The 21,912-nt window shown below is 48.9% G+C and overlaps 1 protein-coding gene across 1 annotated transcript; it reads right to left on the reverse strand.

Annotated features, from left to right (window-relative positions):
- Positions 1-15,732: 15,732 nt before the first annotated feature.
- NRSN2 (neurensin 2) lies at positions 15,733-21,912 on the reverse strand. The gene is made up of 3 exons (XM_037811825.1): positions 21,695-21,912; positions 19,113-19,307; positions 15,733-17,444 (listed from the first exon to the last, which is right to left on the reverse strand). The coding sequence occupies exons 2-3, from the start codon at positions 19,296-19,298 to the stop codon at positions 17,019-17,021; spliced, it is 612 nt and encodes a 203-aa protein (XP_037667753.1). The 5' UTR covers positions 19,299-19,307; positions 21,695-21,912; the 3' UTR covers positions 15,733-17,018.

Below are 21,912 nucleotides of genomic sequence, written 5' to 3' on the forward strand. Positions count from 1 at the left end.
AACATATTATGATTTCAACAGATAATCAGTATGAAAACTGTTAATGAGGTATTTAATTTTTTTCATGCTAATGCCTTTGAAATCTTGTGTGTATTTTACAGCACTTCTCAGTTTGGACATTAAACTTTTAATGTTAAAGGTAGTCCTACCACAGTATAAAAAATGTAGCTTATGAGGGGTGACAATGGGATTGGGAAAGCCATAAGGACCACACTCCACTTTGTCTAGTTTATGGATGGATGAGTAGAAAAATAGGGGAAGGAAACAAACAGACAAAGGTACCCAGTGTTCTTTTTTACTTCAATTGCTCTTTTTCACTCTAATTATTATTCTTGTTATTTCTGTGTGTGTGCTAATGAAGGTGTCAGGGATTGATTTAGGTGATGAATGTACAACTATGTAATGGTACTGTAAACAATCGAAAGTACGATTTGTTTTGTATGACTGCGTGGTATGTGAATATATCTCAATAAAATGATGATTTAAAAAAAAAAAAAAAAAAAAAAAAAAAAAAGGTAGTCCTACCAAAACAGTTAAGTTGTGTTTACTGGGGAAAAAATGTTTTTCCTGCTTTACTTTTAATATTTAAGTTAAATAAAAATATTTCAGTTCCTCAGTCGCAATGGCCACATTTGTAAGTGCTCAATAGCCACAGGTGGCTGGTGGCTACCCTATTAAATCATGCAACCCAAGAGCAAGAATTCCTGACATGTGCTCCAAGTAACATAACAAAGAGATTACATGCCTGGGCAGACAGGAGTTTGACTCCTGGGTCCACAACACAGACTCCAAATGGCCTTGAGCCTTGGTTTCTGCATATATAAAACGGGATTAATTATACCTCCTTTGCATTGCAGTTATAACTGCGTTGAGGCAGCCTCGTGTTCTGGTTAAACCACATTTCCTGGGTTCAGAGTTCAGATCCTACCACTTCTTAGAGGTGAGATTTGGTTCAAGTTACTTAAGCTGCCTGTGCCTCAGTTTCCTTGTCTGTAAAATAGGGATAATAACAGTACCTACCTCATAGTGTTGTCATAAGGATTAAATGGTTTAATATTTGTGAAGTGCCTGGAATGTAAATGTTGTATAGGCATTTGTTAAAAAGTGAGAACATAAATGGCGGCCAACCCCCAGGAATGGAGAAAGAGTTTGGCTTTTATGATTTCCCTTCTCTCCAGATTAAGAATGTCTCTTTACCCCAATCGCAGACTCAACCAGGCAGAGTTTGTATGGGCTGTAGTTCTGATAAGGCCCAGAGAGGAGAGGATGTGGGGTCTGTGGGCTACTATAACAGGAGCCAGGCCTCCCACCTTCCTTTCCACCAGGGTCTCCCTAGTGACTGCTTTTCCTGAAATTCATCCCTAAAATTCCACATTGGTCCTTAAAGGTTTTTCCTCTTCACTGGTTCTCCCCAAAAAGGAACACTATACCTGGGAAAGGGTTCTGGTGGGATTCCAGGTCTGCCAGAAGCCACTGACTCTGTCGGATTACAGGCAAGTCACCTCTAAGTTTGGTTTTCAGTTTCCTCATCTGTAAAAATAGGAAGAGGCAGTTCATTGGATTAGGTCAGTGTTTTCTGAATTATAGTATGTACTGCATTGGTGGGATGCCAGATAGTTTTAGGGTCTTGAGACTATTAAATAGCATCATGATATACGTATTCTCTTTTCAATTTTCTTTCTGTTCCTCCAGCTACTCAGGGAGGAAGTGTCATTTAACATCTGCTATGTGTTTAGCACCTCACTTGTTAAGGAAGAGAGAGCAGGGCTCTGGCTCAGAGCCTTCAGCAAGAAACAGGATTTAGCTAGAATTTAATATGTTTTGCTTTCCTTGTATTTAATTTTATAGTTACTGTCTCTTTATGGCAAATGATAGTGGTTTTCCATTTGAGGTCAATGATTTAAATTTTCCATTTAAAATAAATTGCCCCAAGATTAAAAAAGAAAAAAGCTGATTGAAAGAAAAATACCACAGAAGTAATAATACAGATGGGTAAATGGATTGGGGCCAATCAATTTGGGGAGGACAGCGGGTGATTCAAGAGTTGCAGCTCTAGGCCTGGGTTCCTCCTGGGGAGCCCTTATGGAGGCAACTGGGCACCTCCCCATCTCCAGAATCTCCCAGAGGCTTTGCAGAAATCCTTCATCATCCGGATCTGGCTCAGGCTGGGCCCCAGGAGAGCATCAGCCCAAAGGTGACCATGTGGCAGCTATAGCCCTGCTGCGTGATCTGGACACACCCTGTGGGCTTCAGTTTTCTCTGTGAAGAGTGTGATTCCTGTGCATGGTGGAGCATGATACCCTGTGAAAGCTCCCTGCACATCATCTCTCTGTGTCCTTAAACCTCCTGGTGAAGTTGCTGTTTTCATTCTTAGAGACAGATGCGGTAACTGGGGCTCAGAGAGATGACACCACTGGCCTGAGTTGGTCTGGCTCAAAACCTGTGTGGCCTCTTGTTCGCTGCCTTGTGCCACCTCCTCGGCCCGTCCTGCCCTCATGACGTTGGGCAAATCACTTAGCTGCTTGGAGACCCAGAGCCCTCACCCATAAAATGAATTGATGACAGTATCTTCCTGATAGTTTATTGGGAGGATTAAATGAGTTAATACAAAGTGCCTAGAAGAGTGCCCGGCACATGGTAAGCACTGCATAAGTGGCTATTATTAGGTTCACAGGGCCCAGGCTGGACCCTGCTGAGGGCTATGGGTTGGGGGGCTAGGGGACACATTGCCTGAGCATCGCCCATGGAAATTGTGAGGAAATCTGCTTTCTCCCATAATCCTCACTAAAACCTTGTGAGCTAAGGCTGGATTTATGCCCATTTTCCAAGTGAGCCAAACTGAGTTTCAGAAAAGGAAAGTAACCTGCCCAGGGTCATCCAGCAAGCTAGTGGGGTATGAGCCTAGGTCTGTGTGGCTCCGAAGCCCAGGTCATTTCTCCACATCAGGAGCCTCTATGAGATTGAAGACAAGTTCCTGAGGAAGTCCCATCTCCTCCTCAAAGGTGAAGGAAGGGCCTCTCCTCTGCCTGGGTTGGGGGAGATCGAATTGCAGCTGTGTGCTGACTCTATCTAGTTTCCGTTCTGACCTTGCCTCTGACAGGTGGGTGACCTTGGGTGACCATCAATCCCTCTCTGGGCTCAGCTACATAATTCCTGCTTTGGGGGCGGGGGTAGATTTTGGAGATCAGAGATCTCAGCCTCCAGGGATCCTGATCCTCTCCCTTACCTTCCATCTGGGAGGAGGAGGGGCCCAGATTCCACCCACCCCCCACCCCAAGCAGTTGTTGCTGAATCATCTGACCCCTGTCCCGCCTGCCTTCCTTCCTGCTTCCCTGCAGCCTTCTGTGCATCCTGGATCAGAGGCCGGGGAAGGAAAGGGATTTTGTGTGTTGAATCCAGGCCACTGCCCAGCCCTTCCCTTTCGGAGAAAAGCTGAGGGGTGGGGTAGGGGGTGGTTCACGGCGGACTGAGGTGTTCAGCCAGTTGCATCAGAACGCCTTGCGCAAGGCGTCCTCCTGGGTCAGGCACAGAGCTCTGCCCCTTAGCTCCTACCCTCACCCTAGTCCCTTGGGTGCCAGAGTGAGGACTGTTAGGCCTTGTGGGGGACACCAGGCCAGGCCTGGCCCTCGGAGAGTGACCTGGGGAGAAGGAGGGCATGGAGGGCAGGGGGTGAGGCAGGTGCTAAGATGGCTCACGCCACCAGGGTGTTGGAACTTCAAGATGTAAGGTGCCCACAGGGGGTCCGGGGCCAGCCCCACCCACACAGCCCCTCCCTGGAGGGAGAAGAGACTAAGTCAGGACCCTGGACACTGACTGAGGCCTGAGCCCCAACCCTGGTCATGGATTGAGCTCTGTTCCCTAACTCTGTACTCTGAACCCTGACCTGAATCCCTGGACATAGACTGAGCCCTGAGCACTGACCCTTGTCATGGCTAACCCCTGACCTTGACCCCAAACTGAGCCCTGACTTGATCACAGACTGGGCACCCACCTTTTCCCATTCTGATCCCTGGTCCAAATTATAGTGCTATTTCCTGATTGATTTACAACCCTGGAGACATATTCAGCTCTAATCCATTACCCTTGACCCTGGCCCCCAGAAAAACTCCAACCCTAGCCCCAGGCCTGATCATAGATATTCTTTCCAGAAATGAGAGAGCAGGTGCTGAGGCACAGGCAGCAAGAGCTTGGATCCTGCTGCCCTCCGTCCTGGGTTGAGAATGGCCCAGGGGCTGGATTGAACCCCCGGCCCCTGGCCAGCCTAAGGCTGTGACTCAGCAGGGTGGGGACTGGAGGTGGAGTCAGGCAGGACTAGGGGAGATGGGCTGCGGTAGGTGCTGAGTCAGTGTGGGCAGAAAGGGGACAGTCTGTCTGAGGTCAGAGCTACCCGTAGGTGAGGAAGCCCCAGGTCTGGAGCTGTTGGGTGGTGCGTGTGGCGGGCCAGGAACCTTTAAGGTGAAGCAACCAGCCCAAGACCTACCACCTTCATCTGCATATTTCTTGGCCATTTATCTGTCGCTCATCCATATTATTCTCTCCCTGAGCACCCCGTTCTTTTCCTTCAAGCACATACCTTAACTTGGAATTCTGTATGTGTTCCTGTATTTGTTTAGTGTCTGTCTCCTGACTAGACTGCAAGCTCCATTAGGGCAGGTGGGAGGTGAGGTCAGAGAGGTTATGGGGGTTCACACCCTGTGGAGCCTTAGTGTCCCTGGAAAGGACTCTGGGGAGCCATGGGGAGTATGGGAGGGTTTAAGCAGAAGAGGGACATGGTCTGACTTACTTTGAAAACAGGATTGTTTAGGGACCTGTGTTGGGAATAGACTGAAGGAGGCAAGGACAGGGAGACAGGGTATCCATTGTTGCAGTGATTCTGTTGAGAAGCTCTAGGGGCTCAGGCGGGGCAGTTGCTGGGCGGGTGGTGAGATGCCATTGGATTCTGAGTATATTTTGAAATGGAGCCAACAGGATTGCTGATGTTTCAAATGTGGGGTGGGAGGGAAAGGAGTGGGACAAAGATGCCCTCCAGGTTTCTTGGCCTGAACAACTAGAAGGATTGAGTTGTGACCAAATGAGATGGGGAAGAACACAGACAGAGCAAGGTTTGGGGGAGAAGACCAAGAATTTGTCTTTGGTTGCATTGAGTTGGAGATGTCCTTTAGACATCCCAGAGGAGATGTCAGGCAGGCAGTTGGAATATGCTCTGGAGTTCAAGGGAGAGGATTTAGATTTGGGAGTCATTGGCATGAAACTGGATGAGAGCACTGAGAACGGAGTCCTGGACTGCTCCAACAGGAAGAGCTGGGAAGAAGCAAAGGAGACTGGGGTAGGGGTGGAGAGTGGGGAAAGTCAGGTGAGTGTGAACTCCTGGATGCCAAGCAAAGAGAGAAAGCCTATCAAGGAGCACAGAGCAGTCAACATTGTCAAATGCTGTTGATTGGTCGAGAAGATGAAGACTGAGAATTGAACATTGGATTTAGCAACATGGTGACCTTGACAAGGGCAGTTTCAGTGGAGTTGTGGGAGTAAAAGCATGATTAGGAATGGATTTAAAAGAGAAGAGGAGAAGAGGGATTAGAGACAGTGAGTATAGATAATTTTTTCAAAGATGTTTGCTGCAAAGGAAGTAAAAAAACATTGAGATGGTAACCGTGTGAGGGCTGCAGGATCAAGCAAAGACTGTTGTCTTAAAGATCCACCATTCAACCACCAACTACCATTTACCTGTCCATCCACTATTCAGCATACATCCTCCCAAACATCCCTCCCTCATCCATAAGCTAAGAAGTCTGTCCTGAATTCCTACAGTGTGCCAACTACCATACCAAGCATTGGGATGGGGGTGGGGGCAAGAAATGGAGGAACCCAGAATTTGGCATCTAGTAGGTAACTCAGCTTGGGGCATGGCATGTTGGCCTAGACTGGGCTTGTGGCCATCATGGAGGCCCTGCCACCTCTGAGATCAGTCTCAGCTCCCTCTGCTTGCTCTGTTCTCGGTTACCTCCTCCTCCTCCCAGATGGGATGTTCACTGCCCGTGGGCTCTCACATCTCTCTCATCTCTCCCAACCCTGCACCCCCACGGGCCATCCCAGGGCTCCCAACCCCTCCCTTAGCTCCCTTGGAAACCAGTTCCCTCTTCCTGCTATTTAACCTTTCCCTGGCCCAGAGTTTCCGGAAGGATGGGCTAAAATGACATCCAGCCTCGTACTCGGCCTCACAAGACACCAAGGAAAAGGTTAGACTCTTAGACCATTTCTGTGGGTCCGGCCCTTGGCAATCATCAAGCCCGCACCACTCATTGTGGGTCAGTGTGTAGAGCATACGTGTGCAGTAAGTAGGTACAGCTGCTCATATGTTGATGCATATCACACAGATGTGTATCTATGTGGCTGCCTGGAGCAAAGGAAAAAATGCCTGCGTTCTGCTCAGCCACTAAATAGCCGGGTGACCCTGGGCAAGTCACTTCCCTCTATGAATGTCAGTCCACTTGTCTCTAAAGTTGGAATGAAAATAAGTGCTCTGGCCCCTGTCAGCCTCTCAGAGTCATCTCTTTCCATTCTCATCCGGTTCCTTTGCCTCCAGCCACACTGCCCTGCTTTCTAGTCTTTGAACACCTCAAATTCTTCCTGCCTCAGGGGCTTTCTCCTTGCTGTTCCATCTGTCTAGAACTTTTTATGAATGTTCCCAGGCCCCTTCTCCTCCCGCAGGTCTCAGCTCAAATGCCGACCACTCATAAAACACTGTGCCCCATCCATCCCCGTGCACACAGTTTGTGATTCATAACTGTCTTGTTTTATTCATAGTATTTGTCAGGGTCTGGAATCATCTCATTTATGTATTAAATTGCTTATTTTCTCTCTTTCTTCACCCTGCTAAAATGTAAGCTCCCTGAGGGCAGGGGTACTGTATCCCCATGTCTAGCCCAGAGTCGGATACCTACTAGGTGTCCAGTGAATATCTGTTGAATGAATGAATGAATGTAAACTGCTCAGCACAATCCTGACACATAACAAATACTCAAAAATTTTGGTTGCTCTTATTATATAAATGGGAGTAGATATTATTATTTATAGAGAATAAATAACTCCATTCAGCAATCTTTTTTTAAAAATTTTGACTAGGATTCTTTCTCCTTTTTGTTTATGTTTACAAACAAGCACTCCCCCTTTCCTCTATACCCCCCCATAACCTTGAATCTGCTTTCTCTCTCTGCAAATTTGCTCTTTTTTGTCATTTCTTATAAGTGATATCATACAATTTTTATCCTTGTCCATCTTGCTTATTTCACTGAGAATAATGTCTTCAAATTTCTTCCATGTTGCAGCCTATCTCATAACTTCTTTTTTTCTTATGGCCAAATAATATCTGTTGTGTGTATGTACCACTTTTGTTTATCCCTTCATTCGTTGATGGACACTGGGGTGTTTCCAGTTTTTGGCTATTGTGAATAATGCTGCTATAAACATTGGTGTACAAGAATCTGTTTGTGAGCTGTTTTCATTCTCTTCGGGTGCATACCCAGAAGTGGGACTGCCAGGTTCAAATGGTAATTACATATTTAACTTTTTAAGGAACCGCTATTTGTTTTCCACAGTGGTTACACCATTTTACATTCCCACCAACAAAGCACTAGAGTTCCAGTTTCTCCACATCCTCTCCAACACTTGCTATTTTCTGTCTTTTTAAAAATAATAGCCAATGTGGTTTTAATTTGCATTTCCCTAATGACTGCTGATGCTGAGCATCTTTTCATGTGCTTATTGGCCATCAGAATATCTTCTTTGCAGAAGTATCTATTCAAGTATTGTGTCCATTTTTTAAATTGGATTGTTCATCTGTTTGTTGTTGCATTGTAAAAATTCTTTATATATTCTGCATGTTGAACTATTATCTGATTTATAGTTTGAATCTATTTTCTTCCATTCTGTAAGTTGTCTTCGCTTTCTTGATTAATTTCCTTCAGTGCACAAAAGTTTTAAATTTTGGTGAATCAAATTTATCTATTGTTTCTTTTGTTCGTGCTTTTAGTGTCATATCTAAGAATCATTGCCGAATTCCATGAGGATTTGCTCCTATGCTATCTTCTAAGAGTTTTATAGTTTTAATTCTTATATATCAGTCCTTGATCCATTTTGAGTTGATTTTTGTATATGGTGTGAGGTGAGGGTCTAATTTCATTCTTCTGCATGTGGAGATACAATTTTCCTGTTTGTTGAAGAGACTATTCTTTCCCCCACTGCATGTACTTAGCATTCTTGTCAAAACTCTATTGGTCTTAAAATACTATGAACCAATAATGGAGGGGGTGGTTAGGGGTATGGGAGGATTTGAATTTCCTTTTTTTGTCTTTATTTCTTTTCTGGAGTAATGAAAATGTTCTAAAAATTGAAAAATAAAATTAATTGTGGTGGTGGATGCACATCTGTATGATGGTACTGGGGGCAATTGATTGTATGCTTTGCATCTTTGGATAATTGTATGGTTTGTGAAAAATCTCAATAAAAAAAAACATCTGTGAGAAAAATTCATGTTCTCTCTTTCTCAGCTTGGTAAGGGCAGGGCTGTAGCCACCTGTTCACCAAGCAGCCACAGTACCAGCACAGAGCAGGCACTCAAGATTTATGGAAAAAATAAATTCACTCCCTCCCTTATTCCATCCTAAATTTATTTACCCCTTCATTCATTCACTCCCTCCAGGCTTCCAGGATTGGGCAATGCTGCAGTCCTGCTTCCTCCCCTCTCCTGCCTCCTTCCCTCTCCTGGCTCATACAACAGGCATCTGCCAAGCATCCATCAGATGCCAAGTCCTGACAGTTCTTCCCCTGCCAAATCCATCTGTGGACTCTGCCCGGGTGCATGCCCCAGTGGGCATCCTGTTTTCCTCCCTCCTCCTCCCTGCCCTGACTGTATGCCCCAGACTGGATGCTTATGAAATTCTGTGAGTTCATCCCTCACCAGGGCCCTGATAACCTGGTGCCAAGGTTGACTTTGAGCCATGTGCTCTGGGGCATGGTGAGGCTGGGACAGGAAGCTCACAGCCCTCAGTGACGCCAATCCAGGCAGAGACTTGGAGAGGGACCAGAGTCACTGGTGCCATCACCATGCATGTCCACGGAGCACATGTGAACAGACACACATGAGGACATGGCCTGGACAACGACACGGCATGTTCAAGGTCACAGGGAATGTCAATGTGGGAATCCAGCCATGGCAAATCTGTTCACTTATAGACATATCTGCATAGTAGTGGTGGTAGACACTACACCCTAATCTTAAAGGACCAGGATTTGAATCCCATCTGCTAGCTGTGTGACCTTGAGCAAGCCACTTCAGTTCTCTGAGCCTTATTTGTATCTACTTACACATAGTGGTGTTCAATAAATGTAACTGCTAAAAAAAAATCAATGGCAGAGAAACTGCAAGTACACAAGTAAGCATATCAGTGTTCCTACAGGCATCACCATAAAAATTTACATGCCTGTGGGTGTGCCTGTGAATACGTGCCCGTGCGCACCCATGCATGCAGCATGCTTACTCAAGAACTTGTGTATGGGTCCATCAATTTACACATGGATGCATGAGTCTGGGAGTTCATTTGAAGCTGGTTATTTTTTTCCAGCCATGCACACCATTCCTAGGGTGGTTCCAGAGGATTTTCTGAAAAATTTGCGATGAGCAGGAATTGGCTTTTATCTGTGTAGGCACTCATCTGCTTGCACGTGTCTGCATAGACACATGTGTGGGGTCATGAGCAAAACCCCCATCCCTTATTAGTAGGGTCTGCGGGGACTGAGATCATTTCTGCATCTGTTGGTGCCAGAAGGTATGGGGCACTCTGGACCTGGACTGCTTGGGTTCATACCTCAGTTCTGCTAAGCTGTTTGACCTTAAATAGGATGCTTAAACACCCTGTGTTAGCCAAAGTTCTGCAGGGAAACAGAACCAACAGGGAATAATATATATACATGTATATAATGTAAATATTATGAGATTTATTGTAGGAATTAGCTCATGTGGCTGTGCGGATTGGAAAGTCTGAATTCTGTAGGCTGCAAGCTGGGAACTTCAAAGAAGGTTTTAGATGAATTCCCCAGGAGAAGGTGGCTGGCTGAAGAAGAGATGGGAATTCTTCCTTCTGACTGCTGAAATGATCAGTTCTCCTGGTTGGGTGAGACTTCTCTCATTGCTGAAGGCAATCTCCTACATTGATTATAGATGTCATCAGCCACAGACACAATCAACTGACTGTTGATGTAAATCCACGAAATATCCTCACAGTAACAATCAGGCCACTGTTTACTTGACCAAAAACTGGACACCAGAACCTAGTCCAGTTGACTCATGAACTTAACCATCACACACCCTGTGCCTCAGTTTCCTTTTCTGTGAATGGGAGTTAAAAGAAACCATCTTATAGTGGTATGAGGACTAAAAGAATGAATGCATTTAAGTACTGAGTACAGTCCTGGGCACAGCTCAGTGCTATATATGTGATCATTATGTGCCACTCTCTGAATCTCCTGGTGTCTGTCCCCAGTCATCTGACATTACCATTAGATTGCCATGGTCTGTCTACAGCTCTGTCCTTTCCACCAGATTGTTAGTCCCTGGAGGGCAGGACCATGTCTGAGTCATCTGAATTATAAACTGTGCACTGCTATCTGAGTCTCAGATTTCTCCTCTTCAGTAATAATAATAACTAGCATTTATTGGGCACTCTTAAACCATGTATCTTAAGCACATTCAGTCTTCAAACAATCTCAAGGGATTGGTATCACTTTTGTCCCTAGTTTAGAGACAAAGAAACAAAGGCTCAGAAATTTTGAGATTGCCCAGAGTTGGAAGGAAGGAAGGAAGGAGGAAGGGAGGGAGGAGGAAGGAGGGAAGGAGAATTGCCCAGGCTCCAACCGCACCCTGAACCCTGGTGGACTGACCCGCTCGCAGCCCACACTCCATGTATGATTTGTGATGAACAGTTTGGGGGATGAATGTTGCTGGACATCTGCCTCTCTGATCCCCCAGCCGCCCACCCACCCCTCCCCTGGCTTGATCGCTCTCACTGCACTTCCCAGTAACACTATCACCTTCCCTGTCTATATGAACAGCCCTTTGTGTTTGGGGCAGCTCAGCTCACCTGACATAGTGCCCCCCAGAGGCGAGACAGTGGCTCCTGATCACCCCGCCTTTGGGTCAGCAGGTGGAGGGGCTTCTCTGAAGCTTGGGTCTCCCTTGGGCTTGAGGAGTAACCTTCCGGTGGGTAGGGATGGGAGAGGATAGACTCAGCAGGAGGGAGGGGCGGTCCTGGGGTGCTGTGGGCATTGGGGCCGAGGTTCTGCTGTAAAGAAGGGTGGAGCAGAAGGTGCCCCCCCCCCCCCCGGGCCTGCCTCCCTCCCTCTCCCAGTTCCACCACGTCAGAGGAGAGCGAGTGCTGGCCAGAGGAAACAGCTCCCCTCCCAGGTCAGGGGAAGCTGTCAGGCGGCTGGGCTGCCACCATTCGGTGTCTATTTTGTCCCCCAATTGCCCTTCCAGTCCTCAGGAGCCGCCCAGGCCCCAGGCCTTGTGCATTCTGTCTTCCTTGGGTGGAGAGCTCTATAAATATTAATTAGACCAAGTTATTTGATAGTGCTGTTCAAATATCCCAAACTGTGCCTCTTAAAACAACAAAAACGTATTGTCTCACAATTCTGGAGGCCGGAAGTCTGAAATCGAGGTGGCAGCAGGGCCACGTGCCATCTGGAATCTGTAGGGGAGAATCTGTCCTTGCGTATTCCAGCTTCTGGTGGTCTTGGTGTTCCTTGGCTTTAACAGCAGCATTTCAGTCTGTCTGTCCTTGTGTCGAAATTTCCTCTTCTTCTAATCCAGTTTGGCCTCATCTTAACTAGTCACATCTTCAAAGACCCTGTGTCCAAATAAGGTCTCGTTCACGGGACTGGGCAACAGGACTTGGGCATATCTCTTTGGGGAACACAATTCAGCCTGTATCAATGTCCTCACTGATCTTCTGCCTTCTTGTTGCATAAATTATTGAATGAAGGTGTTGAAGTTTATGCCATGACCTGGAAACCCTCCCAGGGAAGTGGGATGGGATCACTGCAGGGCTCATCTCGTTTATTTCCTAGTCCAGTTTTGGTTCTTTCAGGTGGGAAGGTAAATCTGATCCTTGTTACTCCATCCTTCCCAGAACAATTATACTTTTTTAAACATTTTTTTATTATGAAACAATTTTAGATTTCTAGAAGAGTGGCAAAGACAGTACAGAGAGTTTCTGTCTTTCCTTCAGTCACGTCTTTTTGGTCTCCTCCAACCTGTGACAGTTTCGTGGCCTTTCCTTGTCTTTCATGACATTGACACTTGGGAAGAGTACTGGTCAGATATGTTGTGGACTGCCCTTCAGGCTGGGATTTCTCATGAGCAGGATGAAGTCACAGATTTAGGGGAAGACTACTACAGAGGTGAAGCGCCAGTCTTATCATATCATATCAGGGATGCATGATATCAACATGACTTGTTAGAGGTGATAGTAACCTGGATCATTTGGCTAATGTGCTCTCTGCCAGATTTCTCCACCGTAAGATCACTATTTTTCCCTTCCCAGATTCTATTTGTTAGAAGCAAGTTGCTAAATCCAGCACACACTCAAGGGGAGGGGAATTAAGTTCCACCTCCTAGAGGGTGGAGTATCAGAGAATCTGTGGACTTATGTTAAAACCACACAGTAATTAGTAAATGTTTGGGGGCAAGTGCTCAGAGGCTATGCAAATGCCCTATTTCACCTTAAAGTTTCACTCACTAATTTTAGCCTTCACTGGTGGATCTTGCCTGCAGCATTTACTGCTGTGGTGTTCTCATACTAGTTTTCCTGTTAATATCAATCCTTCTATAGTTATTAACTGGAATTGTTCTGCAAAGAAGAGTTGTCCCTTCTCCCCCATTTATTCAATCAATTGTATTATTTTTTAATTTTTGAAATTAATTATTTTTAAATATAATCCATGCAGATGGTTCAAAATTTGAAGTGGTTGAAAGAGTATATAGTGAAAGTCTCCCTCCCACCCCTATCCTGAGTCACCCAGGTCCTCTCCCCAAAGGCAACCAAAGTTAACAGGGATTTCATCATATAAAAGCAATGTCCATACATATTCCTTTAACACAAATGGTGGAAAAGTATTCATAGCATTCTGTACCTAGCACTTTTTACCTAACAATATAACTTGAGGATTGGTCCAGGTCAGTACATGAAAACCTTTCTCAGTCTTTTACCTAGAGTTCCAGTGTTTAAATGTACCATCATTTAATAACCAGTCCTCTACCAAGGAACATTTAGCTTGTTTCTAAATGTTTTCTATTGCAAGTGATGCTACGGTGTTCCAACATGCAGACTTTAACCTACAGATATATCCCAAGAGGAAGGGATCAAAGGACATGCATATTTTCCATTTTGACATTGCCACATCGCCACTCTTGCAGCTGCACCAGTTTACACCCCCGTTAGTCATGTAGGAAAGTAAAACCGAAACTCCTTTAGCAGGCTTCAGAGGATAAGAGTGACAGTTGGCATTGTTGGTAACTAATTTGGTTACTGGGCTTCTCTGAAAAGGGGTGTTATGTGGGAGCCTGTGCTCTGTGGAGACCTGGGGCTTATTGGGGTTACAGGTGGCTTCCCATGTGGAGCTGGGACGGAAAGCTAACGTGACACAGATATTTGGGGGTGGGGGTGGGAGTCTACCTTGGCTTCCTGGAACCATTAAGTCAGCATGAAATTCTCTCCTTAGTCCTGACCAGCCTCCAGGAGTGTCAGGATCAGAGGTCACTTACAGCTGCCCATCCACTGAAGCCACCGAACCCAGGGATGCTTTGTCTGTCTTGCACAGTGCTTAGTCAAATTTTGAATTAGATACTAATATATAAAAAGGGATATATTTCATGTAAAAATTGGTATTTCCAACTTCTCTGGAAAAAAAAAAAATCTGTGTTCACATTCCCATCTGGCAACAATCATCTGGATATACTCGTTGGCACTTGATGTCGTGTTCCCAGCTCTGGGCCTTCAAACCGAGAGGCAGTGAATGTGTGTCATCCTCTGGCCAGTGCCTGCATTTGAATCACAGCTCTGTCACTTACTAGCTCTACATCTTGGGGCAAGTTGCTTGATGTCGCTAAGCTTCAGTATGCTCATCTGTAAAACGGATTGAGTCAACAAACTTTTATTGAGTTCGTACTATGTGCCAGGCACTATTCTAGGCACTTGGGATACATCATTAAACAAGCAGGTAACGATCCCTGCTCTTCTGGAGCTTACACTGTGGCAGGACTAGACAGGTAATGAGCAATGATGCAATAAATAAGTTAACAATATTGTATATCAAAAGGTGTTAAGTACTATGGGAAAGCAAAAATAAAAACAAAACCCAAAGTGCACAGGGAAGGGGGAACAGAGGCACAGTTGCATTTTTAGTGAGCTAAGGGCAAACCCCAGTGAGAAGGTGACACTTGAGCTAAAACTTGAAAGAGGTGAGGGAATTGTCTAAGCAGTTAACAGAGGAAGAGCAAGGCAAAGGCCCCGAGGCAGGAGTCTGACTTGCTGGAGGAACAAGAAGGCCAGGGAGGCTGGAGAGGAGACAGGAAGGGGGAGAGTGGGCACTAAGGTCACAGCAGAAGGAGAAGTGGGAGAGGGACAAATCCTATAGGGCCTTCTAGGCCATGGTGAGGATTTTGACTTTTACTCTGAGTGACGGGGGAGCCATGGGAGGATTCTGAACAGAAGAGGGACATGAGTGGACGCCTATGTTTTAACAGGATCTGTGTGGCTGCCCTGTGGAGACTAGATTTGGTGTGGGCATGGGTGTGCAAGAGGGAACCAGGGAGACCAGGGAGGAGCTGGTCAGTAATCCAGATAAGGGGTGATGGCGGCTTAGACCAGGGAGCTAGCAGTGGAGACGGTGAGAAGTGGTTTGGCACAGGATATGTTTAAACAGTTGGGTTGACAGGACTTGCTGATCTGTTGGATTTGGGGTATGAGAGAGAGAATGAAGGATGATGCTGAGGTTTTGGCTGGAAGGATGAGCCGTCACTATCTAAGATGTGGACAATGCTTGGGGGCAGGTTTGGTGGGGTGGAGGTGAGGGTTGATAAGGACGAGTTTGGGGCGAATGGGGTTGGAAACAAGCCTAGAGTTTGGAAGCAAGGTTTGGGAATAATGGTCCCACTTCATAGGTTGCTGTGAGGGTTCAAAGAATTTCTGTCTTTAAATCCTGAGAATGGGGCCTGGCCTCTGGAAAGTTCCAACAGGTGTCAGCTATTCTCGTTGCCCTGGAGAAGATCCCACCTTTGGCAGAAGTCCCCTTCCCCAGACCCTCCCTCTCACATTCCTCTCCTTGAATGTCGACCTTGATTTGGCATGGGATGGGGATAGTAGGTTCTCAAGAAGGCGAGATATTTCCTTCCCACCCACAGACAGGAGCCCCCACACGCTCGTGCAGTGGACCACTCAGGCCGGCATTTAAATCCACCCCATGGCGGCCATAGGCAGGTGACTGCACCTCTCCAACACTCAATTATCTCAGCTGTAAAAGGAGGATAATAATCCCTTTCTCAGAGGGTCACCATGAAGAGCAAAGAAGGAATAACAGAATAACAGATGTAAGTGCCTAGGACTCAATAGGTGCTCCTAAAAGTCTGTTTCTTTCCTCCCTCCCATACCATGCGTTGGGGAGAAAGGAAGCGATGTCAGCATCCGTCCCAGCTGTTTATTGAAAGAGAAGGCGGGCTGGAAGGGGTGCAGGGTGGAGAGGGGGTGTGAGACACAAGGGCGGTAGGGCCTGGCCTGGTCGGGGAGGGGGGACCAAGGGCCCTTCCAGGTGGTGCCTCCAGGCCGCTGGTGAGACTGAGGGGGGTGGTGGCCCCGGGGGTGGAGGGCGTTGGTCCGTGAGTGCGTCTCTCCAGCTGTCTTGGAGCTCCGCCTTGTGGTGGACACAGGAGACGACAACTCGGGCTGGGGAGCCTGTAAGATTGAGGGGCGGGTCCTGCCAGGAGGGCACATTGGTTATCACAGTCAGGGTCAGAGCCTGTGGATGTTGGTTTCCAGGTGGGTGGACTTCAAGGGGCAAAGACTTCCCATTTCTCCTGCCCCCTGGTTCTTAGTATCCATTTAAATCCATGTCCAAAGTATCTTCTGAGCCACCTGGAACCATCAGGTCTCCAGGTCATCTCTCTGGGCCAAACCTGTCCCCCACCCCATGGGTCCCCTGGGAACCAGGAAGGGGTAAGGCCCTGCTGCAGCTATGGAACAGGAGTTGGCCCAGGGACAGTCGGAAGAAGTGGGCTGGAGTTCCTGGAGACTGTCTGCTGTGTGACCTCGGACGCATCCCCTCTCAGCCTCCCTAGGCAACCTCATCTACAAGCCCCTGATGGAACGTACTGAGCTCTGATGCCAAAATGCACGCAGAAAACATACTGCCAGGGGAAACTGGGATGTCTTTGCACATTTCCATCCTGGGAGAAGGAGCCCAAGTGAGCATCTTTGCCCCATCCTGAGGTATCCTGGGGGATGAGAATGACCCCTCTGTCCCTCCTCCCATCCTTGCTCACACCCTGGGAAGAAATGAATGGGAAGTCATGAAACTCTAGAATCTGGTCCAAACCACTCATAGTGCAGAGGCAGGAACAGATGGTGTGAAAGTTAAGGGGCTTGCTCCAGGACATACAGAGGAAAGAGGAGGGACAAGTTGTAAGAAATGTTTTCTGCCCCTGAGGGGTCTTGGGAAGGAGAGGTGGGTGGGAAGTTTTAGGAGCACTTGGGGAAGGTTGGCATCTTGGAAGAATTGGGGCCCTACCCTGAGGAAGGAGCACTGGGATTTGAGCTCCAGAATTTCTGACCCGGAATTGGGCCTTCTGGGGCTCAGATGGAGTAGGCCCTGTTGAAAGGGAGAAGTTGGGGAGACAATGGGAGGACGGGGTGTGGCAGGGAAGAGGAAGGGTTTAGCCCCAGGTCTGGCTCCTCCTCTGGTGTGTGGGCAACTCAAGAGTCCCGCTTGGGCTGGATGGTCTGCACAGAAGATTGCCCAAAGGGGCTGGCGGGTGGTGAGAACCATGACTGGCCGCTGGCATCGCGGAAGATGGGGGACAGCTGCTGCTCCGGCTCGTCCCCGAAGACCTCCATGTGGCCATAAGCTTCGATGTCCAGGGGCTCTGCCTTGGTGTCGTGGCTCAGCCAGCCGGTCATGGCCCAGAACAGGCAGATGGCCAGCAGGATCCCGGCTGCCACACAGAGTGCTGTGCCAGCCAGGCGGCAGGTGCCCAGGGCCTGGTTGTAGTCGGCTGCCCGCTGATCCAGCACCAGGAACTCACCCTCACCAATGCCCTCCAGCTTGGGGGGCACTGCATAGCCAGTGGTCAGGGCTGCCACACCCAGCAGCAGAAGCAGGGTGCCCGAGGACAGGCTGATCTGGGGACAGGCAGACAGAATGGAAGTAGTCAGGATCAGTCAGGAGCTCAGGCCAAGGGATCACTTTGGATCCCAATGGGATTTAAAGTTCATTCCTTGGTTCAGCCTTAAGAGGTAGGAATCAGAGAACACACTTGCTAAGATCTAACTGACAGGGGGTAGCAACTCTCCTGTTCCATTTGGAACCTTGAGGCCTCTTCATTAATTTCCTTCCCAGCTTCCACCCAACAGTGGGTTTCACCTGCCAACTTTGAGTCCTGCCCCTTGCATTATTTGAGTCCCATCTTATCCCTGTGTCCCATTTATCCTCTATCTTTCTGTTGAGTTAACTCCTACACATCCTTCAGATCTTGTCTTAACCCTCACCTCCTCAGTTAAGCCTTCCCGGATACTCCCAGACTGGGCTAGCGCTCCAATCCTGTGCCTGGGCAAACATTCTGCCTGTTCCTTCTTCAGTGCATTCACTTTTGTGCACACTTTGACATGTATTTTGGTAACTATGTAAGTGATATCTACCTGCCCCACTGGACTGAGAACCCCATGAAAGCAAGGAGTGTGTCTGTTTTGGCTCACTAGCTGTCCTCCATGCCCAGCACAGTGCTGGCACAGAGCAGTGGTTGGATAAATGTTTGCTGAATGACTAAATGAACCACAGCTAGGAGTTCCTCAAGGACAAGGACCACATCTTCTTAAATTCAGTATCCCCCAAGAGCCTAGCACAGTGCCTGGCAATAAGAAGATGCTAAATAAATAGATAAAGATGTGCTTGCTTCCTCATGGAAGTCTTCCATGATCAATCACCCCAGGCAGAGACCATTTCCTCTCCTGGCAACTTCTGCATACGTGAGCTGAGATTGTGCATCCTCTCTGCACAGGGTGGCACCTCGTCTCCCCACTACAGTGGAAGCTGTTAGCAAGCAGAAGGGAGTGACTCTGTGCTTCAATCTCCATACGGTATTTTGAAGCACTATGTCCATTACAGGGACTCAACTTACTGCCACTTCCTCACCTTTACCTCTGTGGTGCCCCCTTCCTGACTTCTCTCCTGGCATGACAGACCTTGATTGTTTGTTTCTCTCACATCTTTCTGATACTCTATCAACAGTACCCTAAATTATCTTTGGGAAAGCTCAGCAAGGTTTGAGTGGGATGAATCCCATTTGCTACCACTCATGGTAATTGACTCAGGGATGGGCCTGACAGGACTTCTGCAAAGGAAAATCATTATCTCTTTTTTGAAGAACTACTGGAGGAAATTCTTCAGCTTCCCTTCAGTGGTATGGAGTGAAGTTCTGAGGGTCAGCATGTTAGCAGCCATTGGGGGAATAGAGGAGAAGAGCCTGAAGCCAAGCCAACAAGGGCCTACAGATATGGAGGCACCATCAGGAGCCAGAAGACTAAGAGAAAACTTGAGAATTTGGTTTGATGGTTGAGCTGCTGGATCAAACTTTGCCTCAAAGTATCAAACTCCTGGTCTCTTCTCTAAAATAAGCAATAGTTCCCCTTTACGTTTAAACCCCTTTAAGTTGGGTCTTCTGTTGCTTGAACATGCAAGACTACTAATTCTAAACCAACTCTTTTCTTTCTTTTCCCCAAGCTTCAAGTTCAGTCCCATCTCCTCTGTGAAGTCACAGGAAATCACAGGAGCTGCTCCTCCACTGGCCTTACCTTCCAGCACAAGGAGGGCCAGGGTCTGCGAGGGCACAGGACCGGGGGCCCCTCGGGGTCATCGCTGAGGGCAGTACCTGCACAGTCCTCATAGAAGAGGTGCAGATAGGAGCGGACCCCATACCACTTGCCGTCCTCCACATTGGGGCCACGGCTGCAGCCACAGGAACGGTCACAGCTTGGCATCACGGATCCCTGTGGGGCAGGTAAGGTGCCACTGACCGAAGGGTCAGTGAGAGCTGCCCACAGTGACCTTCCCAGGCCCCACCCCAAATCTTCATGCCCCACCCACTTCTCCCCCTTTAAGACCCTCCACACTCATAGCACAGCCTGGCCTTCTGGAATCCTGGCCTGTCTTTCCCTAAGTGCCCTATGAATGAGCCTAGTCCAGTGCCTACCAATTGCAGGCATCAATAAGTGGACATGTTTGCTCTAGGGGCTGCCCAGTGGCTGTAACGGTGGGTTCTGAAGACTGCCTGGATGGGGATCCCAGATCCACCACTTCCTTGCTTGTAACCTCAAACAAGTGCCTTCAGCTCCCTGAGCCTCAGTTTCCTCATCAGTAAAACAAGGCTAATCCAACAAAACAATGCCTACCAAAAAGCCAGGGTCAATAATCTTATCTGTTTCATGGTGCAGAGAAATGCTAACTGTTGTGATTTTTATTACCATAATTTATTATTATTTTCATCCTGAACTTGTACTGCAGGTATCCCTGCCTTCAGGGCCCCCCTCCTAGAGGTAATTATCACAGCTGACACTTGTCCAATTAGCCTCGACTCCCCAAACTGCAAGGCCCTAAAAGACTCCTCCTAGGGGCTGGTCCTTGGAAGGCAATAGCCTCCAAATCCCAAAGAATCTTCACTCCCCAGGAAGTCAAATTTAGGGGCTCTCAGGATTAGGGGCTCTTAAGCTCAAGGGTTGTTGGATTTCTCAGAAAAATCCATCTTTCTTCTTTTCACAAATGGGGACACTGAGGCCTGGGGAATGAAAGGTACTTGTGAATCCACACATCACTAAGGTTAAAACCAAAGCCTGGAGGTGTTGGGGGGCTGCCTTCCTCCCCATACGGTGGTCCTCAGCCCCTCTGGGCAGCTTCAGATAAAATAAAATAGCCAACTCTGAAGGGTAAGACAAATCTCCACCCCCCACTCACATCAAATCAGATGTGGCCCTCAAATTCCTCCATGGAGACTAATCAGCAAACACATACACACACACCACAGCCACAGAGCCACATACACACAGACTCACAAGCACCATAGAGACACACCCAGATAGACACACACACACAGAACACACACCACACAGACACATATACACCCAGAGACACACAAATACAGACACATGCAGACACACACACACACAGTGTGGGTCGGGGGGGATGATTCTTGGAGCCCGGCAGACTGCTGTCGACAAAGCCTGCCCATAAATCGGGGCTCTCCACTCCCCTAACCCACAATTGGGGGTGGGGTGGCGGTAGGGGGGTGGGAGAAGGCAAAGACCAAAAGCAAAAGAGAAAAGAGGAATGGCCTGGAGAGAGAGCGCGACGGTCCCAGGGAGGTGGGCGGGGCGGGGCTCCGCGGAGGCGCCCGAAGGCCAGACCCGAAGAAAGAATGGGGCAGCGGGCATCCAGAGCCTCAGGCAGCCCCAACGTTTAAGGACCCCAGGGCGGGCGGGCGCTCAGGGGAGCGGGCAGGGGAGGAGCCCTGCTGGCACAGGGGAAGGGAGGTGACCTTGACTCTCCTCCCCCTCGGCCCGCCCCTCCTCCTTTCCCCTTCCATTTCAGGGGTTAACGGGGAGGCTGTCAGGAGTGGGGGGTTGCAGGAAGGGAGAGGATACTGAGAACCCGGAGCCGGTACCCGGGACGAGTGTTGCCGTGGGAACCTCTGGGGAGGTGCCCCGAGCCGGGATTGGGGAACAGCAGCAAAGAGGAGGGGGCTGCGGAGTCCAAGGAGGGAGCTGCGGCGAGGGAGGCGAGCGGAGGCAGGCATTCCGGGGAGGTGACAGGCGTGAGGGCCTGAGGACGGATGGAATCGCTGGCCCCTCCACGGCCTGGCTCGCGGTTCTCCTTCCCTGACCCCCAGCCCCGCCCACTCCCGCGTCGGTCGCTGCCCAGGCGGGGACAAGGGGCGTCCTCCCGGGGAGCAAGGCCGGGGAAGTCGGGCCCCTGCACCCCACCTCCGCCCCCCCCCCCACACCACTGTTTCTCACGAACCCGCCCGTCCCCTGGTCGACATGAACGATGTCCTCCTCCCTAGGGGAAACTGAGGCAGAGAGCGGTGGGAGCGGGTTTTGTGTAGAGAGGTGGGGACTTGTCCTTTGTAAGCCTCCGTTCAGACTGTCAGTCCTGAGAGGTGCAGGGGGCGATGGGGCTGGTGCAGCGCCAGCCCCTGCACTTCCCTGGGACCTCACTTCCCAAAGCCAGCGGCTCCCAGGGTTTGGGTGCTGCCGTCCTGCCTAAGGCGGGACGCGGCCGAGTTTGGGGGTGAGGGCGGGGGTGAGGGTGGAGGTGAATCTCCTGGAGTCCTGAGGACGGCGGGTGGGGGTCGGGCCGCGCGCGCAGCAGGAGCTGAGCTCACCTTTCCGCCGGCTGCCTTCGCCGAGCAGGAGCAGGAGCCGCAGCAGGAGCAGGGGCCGGAGCAGGAGTCGAGCAGGAGTAGGTTGGGTCCGCGCTTGCGCCGCAGTGGGGGCGGCGGTGAGACGGGGGCGGGTGTGGAGGGGCCTGCCCGCCCTAGGGGCTGGCCTGAAGATGGCGGCCCGTTGCAGCTCCTGAGTCCCTGTCCCTTCCCAGAGAAGA

This window comes from Choloepus didactylus, chromosome 19, assembly GCF_015220235.1.
Source record: "Choloepus didactylus isolate mChoDid1 chromosome 19, mChoDid1.pri, whole genome shotgun sequence".
NCBI lineage: Eukaryota > Metazoa > Chordata > Mammalia > Pilosa > Megalonychidae > Choloepus > Choloepus didactylus.

Excerpts from the sequence above, each read along its gene's own strand:
- NRSN2 (XM_037811825.1), bottom strand. The coding sequence starts at position 19,298 with ATGCCAAGCTGTGACCGTTCCTGTGGCTGCAGCCGTGGCCCCAATGTG. Across the intron at positions 17,445-19,112 it reads GGCCCTCCTTGTGCTGGAAG|ATCAGCCTGTCCTCGGGCAC; the intron begins GTAAGGCCAGTG and ends GCCTGTCCCCAG.